This window comes from Oncorhynchus mykiss, chromosome 19 (genome assembly GCF_057628025.1).
Source record: "Oncorhynchus mykiss isolate SJ-2025 chromosome 19, ASM5762802v1, whole genome shotgun sequence".
NCBI classification, from domain to species: Eukaryota; Metazoa; Chordata; class Actinopteri; order Salmoniformes; family Salmonidae; genus Oncorhynchus; species Oncorhynchus mykiss.
The window spans coordinates 50254481-50267677 of NC_143040.1; the positions used below are offsets into that span (position 1 = coordinate 50254481).

Below are 13197 nucleotides of genomic sequence, written 5' to 3' on the forward strand. Positions count from 1 at the left end.
AAATGGACATGCTGACAATGATGGATATGGTAAAGGTAATGTCTAATTGCATTGTTATGTATTAGTAATTACCTTGACCGAGATCCCATTTGTTCTCATTTATAAAGTATACTTTATTTAGAATGTATTATTATCCATGATTTCTTCCAAAATAAAGATTTTGTATAGTTTAAGCATATTATATTTCCCCAAGCAAGATTGCAACTAACAATTTATTTTATTAATTACCATATTTACAGGAATACATTCAGGAGAGGGCAGACAGAGAAGAGGATAGACGGATAGACGAGTGCCAGAGAACAGAGGATCACTGAAAAACATTAACAGTAAAACACAACTAAAAAGTTACTTTACATTTGTATTTAAGGTTGTTGTAATACTGTTATAATAGTATAGTTTGTGGTGATAAGTTGCTGATGAAGGAAATTGTTGGGGTTATACCATGCAGTTGTACATGCATTACTCATATACCCTAATCAAAGATTGATGTTCAAAAATTGTTAGGATGAATTCCAATGTTCATTAGTTTGCTTTATTCATTAAAAAATATATATTACAAAATGTTCATCTGACAAAATGTCTTTGAACCAGTCTCTTTGAAATGAATAAAAACAGATAAATATGAGTTGTGGTTGCTGTTTTAAAAATGAAGACTTCTGAATGGACTAACTATAGCACTTCTAAATATCCGGTTGTTAATGTTGCTCAAATATAAATGTATTATTATTATTTATTGTTTAAGCAAAGCATAAGGGAGTTTTACTCCAGTCTAGTAGGTGGCGGTAATGCAAACATTTTTGGATGCCTATCGCAGTTAAACCTCATCGAAGAAGAATGATGCTCGAAAATGAAATAATTTTAGAATGTCTCTCGATGTTACTTTTCATTCCATTGTCTCTTTGTTGCGTACAACTGTCGTGTTCTGTTTTACCACGCGATTAGCCCGCGAGACAGGATGACAATTCTGAAAACATTTACATCTGTTTCTACTTAGCTAGCTAGCTCTCTAACCATGATTATCTTTGTAGCATGCTAACCTATCCTCATCAAGGTGGAAAGAAAATCATTCGACTGTTCTTTGAGACGCCTCAAGTATGGTAATGTTATCTTTAAGCAACAAAAACATGATTTAACGTAGGAATTAACAAAGCATTATGTTTTACTACTGTCACTACACGATTTATATTAGATTTAATTTAGCCAATGACTGTTCTTTACAGACGGAACCAGGACAGTTTGTTTCAAGTAGAGAAGAAATATCTACATATCTGCTGGAGGTGGAAGCTGCAAAGTATCGGGTAATAATGCCTAGTCATAAAGCTATTGAAAAATGCTCACACGAGCATGTGAATTCAAGTTTGGACTAAATTAGGCTATTAAACACAAAGCTTAACGTTGCATGCCTGCTGTGGGATCTCTGACATCTTTGGATAGATATTCCTTGGATATTTCAAAACAAATAGAATTATACTGAACAAAAATATAAAACACAACATGCAACCATTTCAATAATTTTACTGAGTTCTATTTCAATTTCCTTATAATACGCTGTCGTACGCGTCGATCCAGAGCATCCCAAAGTGCTCATTGGGTGACGTGTGATGAGTGTGCAGGTCATGGAAGAACTGGGACATTTTCAGCTTCCAGGAATTGCGTACAGATCCTTTCGACATGGGGCTGTGTGTTATCATGCTGAAACATGAGGTGATGGATGAATGGCATAACAAGGGGCCTCTCGTAACGGTATCTCTGTGCATTCAAATTGCCATCAATAAAATGCAATTGTGTTTGTTGTCGGTAGCTTATGCCTGCTCATACCATAACCTCACCGCCAACATGGGGCACTGAGTTCACAACGTTGACATCAGCAAACTGCTCGCCCACACGACACCATACAGATGGTCTGCATTCTCTGGCAACAGATGTGGACATTCCTGCAGTCAGCATGCCAATTACGCGCTCCCTCAAAACTTGAGACATCTGTGGCATTGTGTTGTGTGACAAAACTGCACGTTTTAGTGTGGCCTTTTGTCCCCAGCACAAGGTGCACCTGTGTAATGATCATTCTGTTTAATCAGCTTTTTAATATACCACACCTGTCAGGTGGCTGTATTATTTTAGCAAAGGAGAAATACTCACAAACAGGCATGTCAACAAATGTGTGCTCAATTTGAGAGAAATAAGCTATTTGTGCATATGATGGTTTTATTTGGGGGGGGGGGGGGGGGGGGGTCTTAAATAGCAGCTCATGAAACATGGGCCCAACACTTTACATGTTGCGTTTATATATTTGTTTAGTGTAAATTACATTGTTAACACTACTTTACAGTTTACTTAACAAATTGCATATGGACTAACTAGTTACTCAAATACATAGTAATGTAAGATCATTTAACTAGCCTAAAATACTTGAATTTGTCAAATTCACCGACACATCTCTTATTTGTTTTGCAGGAGATTTGCAGCCAGTATAAGTACATGAGGAAAATCAGGGGCGATGGTAATTGCTTTTACAGAGCCCTCTGCTTTGGACACCTGGAATCATTGTTGCAAAATGATAGAGCTTTGCAAAGGTAAATTCCTTCCTAGTATGCATACATTTTTCCATGTGTTGGACCCTTTACCTGTGTGTGGCTTGGCCACTTCAAAATAATGGATGAAAATGTATAATTTTCTCTCCATATCTCAGATTCAAAGAAACAGTGAAACAAAGTAGCAAAGAATTATTGGCTGCAGGCTTTGATGAGAGCTCTTTCAAAGACATGCTTGACATGGTAAGTTTACATTTAACTTTGTACCGTTTTAAAAATAATCTAATAATGCACCTTCACAATAAAGATGACTAGTCACATTAACTGTCAGACATGTCTTTGAAGCCTGTTTTAATTATTGGACAATTCATATTTTAGTTTGTAGGTGTCCTAGAACAATGTGAAGCTGATGAGCAGGGTGACGCGTTGCTCCAGCTCTTTAATGAGCAAACTACCTCCGACAGTATGGTGCAATACCTCAGGCTGCTCACCTCAGCCTACCTGCAAAACCATGCCGACTTCTTCAGCCACTTTGTGGAGGCACCCAGTCTCAAGGTTTACTGCACTCGGGTCAGTATGAGTTGCGCTCAAGACCATATTGCAGTTAACTTCTGTTTTATTAATGTGCTATGGAAGTATGCCAGATGCTGCTGATACTTTTCTCCAAAGACAATCAGACCTCTTGTCAAAGAGTCTCACCACTCAAAACTAATGTCTGAAAGTATTCTGCTGCTCTCTAGTGGTGGTGCAATTAATGGAAAATAATTGGTGTTTTAGGGACCAATCAAGGACATGACAATTTTTTGGTAGCCTCTGTTTCTGCTTGGGTATATACTTACAATGTCCATTCTTGCCTTATCCAGGAAGTGGAAACCATGGCGATGGAGTGTGATCACGTAGATATTCTGGCTCTGTCGGAGGCCTTAGGAGTTAGCATCCACATTGCTTCCGTGGAGGGGGGAGACGGACACCGCCTGGCCCACCACACGATTCCAGAGGGAGCGGAGCCCTGCCTACACCTCCTATACAAAACAGCCCACTATGACATTCTCTACCCACATTGCCATTGAGGGGCTTGATGAAGGCCTCCACTTATCTCAGGTTTACCGGTAGTTAAGTGTTCAAATAAATGTACATTGTGATTAAGAAGTTTCTCAAACAAAAACGTTTCTAGCATTGTTTTGTAATTTACAGTGAACGCATATGCGGTAGACTCCGCTCGACTTTCTTGAATGTCCAAAAAAAAGTATTTATTCAAAAACACGACTGATATCTTCTAAAATCATTTGTGAAAATGTTAATAATTGCACTGTATTTCCATTTATATAAATTCAATCTCCAACATTCTAATTGAGACTACAATCATTTTTAACGCTGCTGCTGCTTTTTCTTTTGTTTCTGTCTTTCCTTCTGATTGGAGACACTGGTCAAGGCCGTTTCCAAAGCATGTAGGGGCATGTTGGGCAGGGAGAGCTTACCCATCTGTGTGGGGTACTTGGTCTTCATCACATTCTTGAATAAAGGCTGAGAAATCGGGTGACCTTCACCATCTTCTGCTGCTGCCCGTCATCCTCCTCATCCTTCCTCCCCCTAAAAAAAAACAAAATGTCAGTTTACTCTGATCTATTTATGCAAGGCCCTCTTATTTCTGTGTTTCTCATGGGGCAACCTCCCACTCCTAGATAACTAATTTAATGATGTAGTCTTACCAAGCAAAACATCATCCAGGTCCCCCTTCCAGAGCTTCTGCTGCTTGCATAAACCAAGAGTTGTGCTGCTTCTCTGCTGTTGTGGAATTCAATCTTCTCTACCTTCCTGGCCATGTTGACTCGCTCCTGTCAAGGCAGATATGAAATATGGTACAATGTTGTTTTATGTCATGAAAGATAAGTAAGTCTGTGCAGCTCCTAGCTTAGATCGACCATCATGTGATCAAATACAGGTGCCTATGAAATCTATTAATTTGCTTGTCATTTCCGGTCACAACTTGCAGACTTGTTTACGTGCTGCTGTGCATCTTGTTGCAAAGCTTACTTTATTACCTGACAACTTTACGTTTTTTACTTTTTAATTACTGTTCATATTTTTAGTTTTTCCCTCAACTTTTTTTCAGTCAACTTTTTCACTCTGGACGTTTTATCTGGACATGGTTCGTCAGGACTTCCAACAGCCGAAGCAAATTGTAACATTAACATGATGCCTTCTAATTGCAGTCGCTGTACTCATAGTATACAGGAGAACGATCGCCTTACGCTGTGCTGCCAGCACAGCTTCAGACGCAATCGTTAGGCAAGGGTAATTTCAGTGTAGGAAAGGATGAAACAGCGTCTGTGCCACCAGTAAGTACAGATAGTAAAGATAGTATAAATGCCCTCGCACGGTCCCTGCAGCCGGACAACTTTCTCATGGCTTCTGGAGGGAAATGCTGTAGGAATGCTCAACCGGTGTCATTCATTCAGCCGACAGAAACGTTCAACCGGTTCTCCCCATTAAGCAGCGTTACGGGGTCTGAGAGACCGAAGGCTCCCACCATTAGCTCTGACAAATTGAAAACCCTAGTCATTGGCAACTCCATTACCCGCAGTATTAGACTTAAAACGAATCATCCAGCGATCATACACTGTTTACTAGGGGGCTAGGCTACCGACGTTAAGGCTAATCTGAAGATGGTGCTGGCTAAAGCTAAAACTGGCGAGTGTAGAGAGTATAGAGAGATTGTTATCCATGTCGGCACCAACGATGTTAGGATGAAACAGTCAGAGGTCACCAAGCGCAACATAGCTTCAGCGTGTAAATCAGCTAGAAAGATGTGTCGGCATCAAGTAATTGTCTCTGGCCCCTTCCAAGTTAGGGGGAGTGATGAGCTCTACAGCAGAGTCTCACAACTCAATCGCTGGTTGAAAACTGTTTTCTGCCCCTCCCAAAAGATAGAATTTGTAGATAATTGGCCCTCTTTTCTGGGACTCACCCACAAACAGGACCAAGCATGGCCTGCTGAGGAGTGACGGACTCCATCCTAGCTGGAAGGGTGCTCTCATCTTATCTACCAACATAGACAGGGCTCTAACTCCTCTAGCTCCACAATGAAATAGGGTGCAGGCCAGGCAGCAGGCTGTTAGCCAGCCTGCCAGGTTAGTAGAGTCTGCCACTAGCACAGTTGGTGTAGTCAGCTCAGCTATCCCATTGAGACCGTGTCTGTTTATTTTTTAAATTTTTTATTTTACTTTTATTTAACTAGGCAAGTCAGTTAAGAACAAATTCTTATTTTCAATGACGGCCTAGGAACAGTGGGTTAACTGCCTGTCTGTACCTCGACCTAGGTTGGGCAAAACTAAACATGGCGGTGTTCGCCTTAGCAATCACTAGGATAAAGACCTCCTCCATTCCTGCCATTATTGAAAGAGATCGTGATACCTCACATCTCAAAATAGGGCTACTTAATGTTAGATCCCTCATGTCCAAGGCAGTTATAGTCAATTAACTAATCACTGATCATAATCTTGATGTGATTAGCCTGACAAACATGGCTTAAGCCTGATGAATTTACTGTGTTATATGAGGCCTCACCTCCTGGTTACACTAGTGACCATATCCCCCGTGCATCCCGCAAAGGCGGAGGTGTTGCTAACATTTACGATAGCAAATTTCAATTTACAAAATAAAAAATGACGTTTTCGTCTTTTGAGCTTCTAGTCATGAATTCTATGCAGCCTACCCAATTACTTTTTATAGCTACTGTTTACAGGCCTCCTGGGCCATATACAGTGTTCCTCACTGAGTTCCCTGAATTCCTATCGGACCTTGTAGTCATAGCAGATAATATTCACATTTTTGGTGACTTTAATATTCACATGGAAAAGTCCACAGACCCACTCCAAAAGTCTTTCGGAGCCCTCATCAACTGGACCTACTCACTGCCACAGTCATACTCTGAACCTAGTTTTGTCCCATGGAATAAATGTTGTGGATCTTAATGTTTTTCCTCATAATCCTGGACTATCGGACCACCATTTTATTAAATTTGCAATCGCAACAAATAATCTGCTCAGACCCCAACCAAGGAGCATCAAAAGTCGTGCTATAAATTCTCAGACAACCCAAAGATTCCTTGATGCCCTTCCAGACTCCCTCTGCCTACCCAAGGACATTTGAAGAACTCAATTTAACCTTGCACAATACCCTAGTTGCAGTTGCACCCCTAAAAACTAAAAACATTTGTCATAAGAAACTAGCTCCCTGGTATACAGAAAATACCCGAGCTCTGAAGCAAGCTTCCAGAAAATTGGAATGGAAATGGTGCCACACCAAACTGGAAGTCTTCCGACCAGCTTGGAAAGACAGTACCGTGCAGTATCGAAGAGACCTCACTGCTGCTCGATCATCTTAATTAACTTAATTGAGGAGGATAAGAACAATACAAAATGTATTTTTGATACTGTCGCAAAGCTAAATAAAAAGCAGCATTCCCCAAGAGAGGATGGCTTTCACTTCAGCAGTAATAAATTAATGAACTTTGAGGAAAAGATCACGATCACTAGAAAGCAAATTACGGACTCTCCTTTAAATCTGCGTATTCCTCCAAAGCTCAGTTGTCCTGAGTCTGCACAACTCTGCCAGGACCTAGGATCAAGGGAGACACTCAAGTGTTTTAGTACTATACAGTGCCTTGCGAAAGTATTCGGCCCCCTTGAACTTTGCGACCTTTTGCCACATTTCAGGCTTCAAACATAAAGATATAAAACTGTATTTTTTTGTGAAGAATCAACAACAAGTGGGACACAATCATGAAGTGGAACGACATTTATTGGATATTTCAAACTTTTTTAACAAATCAAAAACTGAAAAATTGGGCGTGCAAAATTATTCAGCCCCCTTAAGTTAATACTTTGTAGCGCCACCTTTTGCTGCGATTACAGCTGTAAGTCGCTTGGGGTATGTCTCTATCAGTTTTGCACATCGAGAGACTGACATTTTTTCCCATTCCTCCTTGCAAAACAGCTCGAGCTCAGTGAGGTTGGATGGAGAGCATTTGTGAACAGCAGTTTTCAGTTCTTTCCACAGATTCTCGATTGGATTCAGGTCTGGACTTTGACTTGGCCATTCTAACACCTGGATATGTTTATTTTTGAACCATTCCATTGTAGATTTTGCTTTATGTTTTGGATCATTGTCTTGTTGGAAGACAAATCTCCGTCCCAGTCTCAGGTCTTTTGCAGACTCCATCAGGTTTTCTTCCAGAATGGTCCTGTATTTGGCTCCATCCATCTTCCCATCAATTGTAACCATCTTCCCTGTCCCTGCTGAAGAAAAGCAGGCCCAAACCATGATGCTGCCACCACCATGTTTGACAGTGGGGATGGTGTGTTGCTTTTACGCCAAACATAACGTTTTGCATTGTTGCCAAAAAGTTCAATTTTGGTTTCATCTGACCAGAGCACCTTCTTCCACATGTTTGGTGTGTCTCCCAGGTGGCTTGTGGCAAACTTTAACCGACACTTTTTATGGATATCTTTAAGAAATGGCTTTCTTCTTGCCACTCTTCCATAAAGGCCAGATTTGTGCAATATACGACTGATTGTTGTCCTATGGACAGAGTCTCCCACCTCAGCTGTAGATCTCCGCAGTTCATCCAGAGTGATCATGGGCCTCTTGGCTGCATCTCTGATCAGTCTTCTCCTTGTATGTGCTGAAAGTTTAGAGGGACGGCCAGGTCTTGGTAGAATTGCAGTGGTCTGATACTCCTTCCATGTCAATATTATCGCTTGCACAGTGCTCCTTGGGATGTTTAAAGCTTGGGAAATCTTTTTGTATCCAAATACGGCTTTAAACTTCTTCACAACAGTATCTCGGACCTGCCTGGTGTGTTCCTTGTTCTTCATGATGCTCTCTGCGCTTTTAACGGACCTCTGAGACTATCACAGTGCAGGTGCATTTATACGGAGACTTGATTACACACAGGTGGATTGTATTTATCATCATTAGTCATTTAGGTCAACATTGGATCATTCAGAGATCCTCACTGAACTTCTGGAGAGAGTTTGCTGCACTGAAAGTAAAGGGGCTGAATAATTTTGCACGCCCAATTTTTTAGTTTTTGATTTGTTAAAAAAGTTTGAACTATCTAATAAATGTCATTCCACTTCATGATTGTGTCCCACTTGTTGTTGATTCTTCACAAAAAAATACAGTTTTATATTTTTATGTTTGAAGCCTGAAATGTGGTAAAAGGTCGCAAAGTTCAAGGGGGCCGAATACTTTCGCAAGGAACTGTATCTCTTGACACAATGATGAAAATAATCATGGCCCCTAAACCTTCAAGCTGCATACTGGACCCTATTCCAACTAAACTACTGAAAGAGCTGCTTCCTGTTCTTAGCCCTCCTATGTTGAACATAATAAATGGCCCTCTATCCACCGGATGTGTACCAAACTCACTAAAAGTGGTAGTAATAAAGCCTCTCTTGAAAAAGCCAAACCTTGACCCAGAAAATATAAAAAACTATCGGCCTATATCGAATCTTCCATTCAGCACGGTTGCTAGGAAAAACTCCCTAGAAAGACCAAAACCTAGGAAGAAACCTAGAGAGGAACCAGGCTATGAGGGGTGGCCAGTCCTCTTTTGGCTGTGACGGGTGGAGATTATAACAGAACATGGCCAAGATGTTCAAATGTTCATAAATGACCAGCATGGTCAAATAATAATAATCACAGTGGTTGTTGAGGGTGCAGCAAGTCAGCACCTCAGGAGTAAATGTCAGTTGGCTTTTCATAGCTGATCATAAAGAGTATCTCTACCACTCCTGCTGTCTCTAGAGAGTTGAAAACAGCAGGTCTGGGACAGGTAGCACGTCCGGTGAACAGGTCAGGATTCCATAGCCGCAGGCAGAACAGTTGAAACTGGAGCAGCAGCACGGCCAGGTGGACTGGGGACAGAAAGGAGTCATCATGCCAGGTGGTCCTAGGGCTCAGGTCCTCCGAGAGAGAGAAAGAAAGAGAGAATTAGAGAGAGCATACTTAAATTCACACAGGACACCGGGTAAGACAGGAGAAGTACTCCAGATATAACAAACTGACCCTAGCCCCCCGATATAAACTACTGCAGCATAAATACTGGGGTCAGGAGACACTGTGGCCCCATCCAATGGTATCCCCAGACAGGGCCAACCATGCAGGATATAAACCCACCCACTTTGCCAAAGCACAGCCCCCACACCACTAGAGGGATATCTTCAACCACCAACTTACCATCCTGAGACAAGGCCGAGTATAACCCACAAAGATCTCCGCCACGGCACAACCCAAGGGGGGGGCGCCAACCCAGACAGGAAGATCACATCACATCAGGATCATGGGGATGGTGAAAGACCGTGTCTTACCACTACCCCTTCTTGGCGGCCCCAACAATGTCCATATGGTCTCCGATAGCAGGTGGCAATGCCAGAGCTTGAATGGCCGTCGGTGATCCAAATCCTAGACTGCTCAGTGCCTTCAACACTTGATCAGAGACAAACAGATCCTTCCACGCTGCCACATCTGAGTTTTGGTCAGAACTAGAGCGCGCCGCATTGGTCCAATTCTTTGCTTTCTTTTTGGAGAGTTTAGCCACTTTGCATTGAGGGGGTAACTCTGTCTGTTGCTCATGTTCTATCTGGGACTCTGGGATGATCTGCTTTTCCACAACTCTATTTTTCCGCTGTTTGCCATCAGTCTTTGGATTGTTTGATTGTGGCTGAGCATCCTCAGGACACATAACAGCATTTTGTGACAGTTTCTTCAGGGGCTTCTTCCTCCTTGACAACTTTCTCTGAACCATTTCCAAGATTTTGGACCTTGTTACTCACCTCTTCACTTCACTGTCCTTAGAGAGGTCATCCTGTGTGGTTGGGTCATTTTGTTGGGCTGTTTTCTTCTTATTCTTCTTCCTCTCAGCTGGTTTTTCAGACGTTTCATTTTTATCACTACCTCCCTTACATACCTCTTCCCGTTTCCCTCCATCCATCTCACTTGCTTGCTTTTCTTTTCTTAGCTTTCTTCTCTCTTCTTTTGGTCTTTTTCTCCTTTAGCTTCTTCCTTGGCAGAATCTATCAGTCTGTAGCTTGTCAGCTCCTCAAAACAGACCAGTCCCCCCATGCCCTCTACAGAGAAGAGACTGGGGTCCAGCTCAACTGCTTTCCAGCTGCCCTTCACATGGATCCCCTGTTTGGCTGACTTCGGCCAGGAGATAGAGCATGCATTTTTTTTAATTTAAATTTTTACATTTTTTAGAATTTTACCCCTTTTTTCTCCCCAATTTCGTGGTATCCAATTGTTAGTAGCTAATATCTTGTCTCATCGCTACAACTCCCGTACGGGCTCGGGAGAGACGAAGGTTGAAAGTCATGCGTCCTCCGATACACAACCCCAAGCCGCACTGCTTCTTAACACAGCACACATCCAACCTGGAAGCCAGCCACACCAATGTGTCGGAGGAAACACCGTGCACCTGGCAACCTTGGTTAGCGCGCACTGCCATATGATCGAATTTTGGGGTTCTAGTCAAGATCCTAGCAGCCTATCCAATTTGGTCCTGCCGTACATACCTACACGTTCGCAAGATCGTCTTATTGTCCCTAGACTTTTTAAGCAAAGAGCTGGAGGCAGGGCACTGGAGTAACAAATCTCCCTTGCTGTCTCCCCTCTCTTCACTGGATTTTCTGCCTATTAGGGGGACTGTCCCTAGGAGAGGTGAGTCACATGATGCCAGGCTTTTGTCACTATACTCTACTTGGTTGAGTCACTGAAGTGGTTTTGCACTTGGGGTTATATCCTGCCTGGTTGGTCCTGTCCGGGGGTATCGTCAGACAGGGCCACAGTGTCCCTCGACAACCCCCCCCCCCCTGTCTCAGCTTACAGTATCTATGCTGCAAAAGTTTATGTGCCGGGGGTTAGGGTCAGTCTGTTATATCTGGTGAAATTCTCCGGTCTTACCTGGTGTCCTGTGTGAACTTCAGTGTGCTCCCTCTAATTATTTAATCTCTCTCTCTCCTTCTCTCCCCTCCCGGAGGATCTGAGTCCTTGGACCATGCTTCAGGACTACCTGGCCTGATGACTCTCGGATGTCCCCGTCATCAGTCCACCTGGACGTGCTACTGCTCTAGTTTCTTCTGTTTTGCCTGTGGCTATGGAACACTGACCTGTTCATCAGACGTGCTACCTTGTCGTGCTTCTGCTCCAGTTTCAACTGTTCTGCCTGCGGCTATGGAACCCTGTCCTGTTTACTGGACGTGCTACCTTGTCCTGGACCTGATGTTTTCAACCCTCTCCTGCTCTCTCTCTCTACCGCAACTGCTGTCTCGACCTCTGAACACTCGGCTATGAAAAACAAACCGACATTTACTCCTGAGGTGCTGACTTGTTGCACCCTTTACAACCACTGTGATTATTATTTGACCCTGCTGGTCGTCTATGAACGTTTGAACATCTTGAAGAACGATCTGGCCTTAATGACCATGCACTCTTCTAATCTCCACCCAGCACAGCCAGAGAGGACTGGCCACCCCTCAGAGTCTGGTTTTCTAGCCACCGTGCTTCTATATCGGCATTTCTTGCTGTTTGGGTTTTTAGGCTGAGTTTCTGTATAAGCACTTTGTGACATCTGCTTATGTAAAAAGGGTTTTATAAATACATTTGATTGATTGATTGAGATGTAATTACTTTTTCAGCCATCTGTGTGCCACCCTAAGTCTAGTAAAGGTGTCCTCCTCTCTTCTGTCTTGTGCTGTCTTCCTCCCATCCCAGACTTTTCTCTGTATTTGGAGATGCAACCTGGACTCAGGGGTAGACGTAACATAGTAAACATAAATCCGGGACACTCCAATCAGTATGATATATTACGTTTCGTATGGTATGTATTAGTTTGTGGATGTCCATCATCCAATTTGTATGATATTGTACGAATTACAATTCGTATGATACGTTACGAATTGCAGTTGGTACAATATGTTAGACATTTGCAAAACATATGATATGGTACAAATTCCAATTTGTTGTTGCTAATGTTAGCTTATGGCTAACGCTAACATTAGCTTGGTGGTTGATGTTAGCTGTGGTTAAGGGTTAAGATTAGGAGTTAGGTTAAAAGGTTTTAAGGTTAGCGTTAAGGGAAGTGTTAGCTAACAAGTAGTAAGTAATTGCAAAGTTGCAAATTAGCTAAATTGCTAAAGTTGTCTGTGATTAGATTCGAACATGCAACCTTTGGGTTGCTAGACGTTCACGTTAGGTGACCTTCTGTCTCATGTACCCATTCCAAATGTAACATTTCATTTTAATTTGAGTGTCTCGGATTTACGTTTGACTATGTTACGTCTAGTTTATGAGACCAGGCAGGGAAGAGATGCATGCCCTTAATGTCTCTATCCCACTGCTCCTGCCATCTTTGCACCACCACCGTCCATATCAGGCCGTTTGCCTCATTGAAACTTCAACGTCCACCTCCTAACTGCTAATGGCCTGTTTAGCCAGAACATCATCTGTTCCCCTCCACCCCCACATGGGCTGGGACCCAACTAATCCTCATCTTTATACCCATCTGTCTCACCCAGCCATTGGTTTGTAGTGCCTCATACAGCAGGTCTTGTCTGCTACAAGAGCTAAAGGACTGCAGACTCATCATAACTGCACGAGTCAG

General features: G+C 42.5%; 1 protein-coding gene and 1 pseudogene across 2 annotated transcripts; one reads left to right on the plus strand and one right to left on the minus strand.

Moving 5' to 3' along the window:
• Positions 1-276: 276 nt before the first annotated feature.
• Positions 277-13179, minus strand: LOC149975226 (ATP-dependent RNA helicase DDX24-like; annotated as a pseudogene). Its single transcript, XR_016488702.1, has 6 exons — positions 13108-13179; positions 9327-10739; positions 4241-4366; positions 4010-4121; positions 3371-3553; positions 277-310 (listed from the first exon to the last, which is right to left on the minus strand). The product of XR_016488702.1 is annotated as an ATP-dependent RNA helicase DDX24-like (transcript).
• LOC110497868 (ubiquitin thioesterase OTUB2) lies at positions 777-3881 on the plus strand. Its single transcript, XM_021574313.3, has 6 exons — positions 777-1097; positions 1221-1298; positions 2455-2573; positions 2690-2774; positions 2910-3101; positions 3395-3881. Exons 1-6 carry the CDS (start codon positions 1095-1097, stop codon positions 3599-3601), a joined length of 684 nt encoding a protein of 227 aa, XP_021429988.1. The 5' UTR covers positions 777-1094; the 3' UTR covers positions 3602-3881.
• Positions 13180-13197: the final 18 nt, after the last annotated feature.

Coding starts and splice junctions, on each gene's coding strand:
- LOC110497868 (XM_021574313.3), top strand. Junction 1,299..2,454: donor TGGAAGCTGCAAAGTATCGG/GTAATAATGCCT, acceptor TTTGTTTTGCAG/GAGATTTGCAGCCAGTATAA. Junction 2,775..2,909: donor TCAAAGACATGCTTGACATG/GTAAGTTTACAT, acceptor TTCATATTTTAG/TTTGTAGGTGTCCTAGAACA.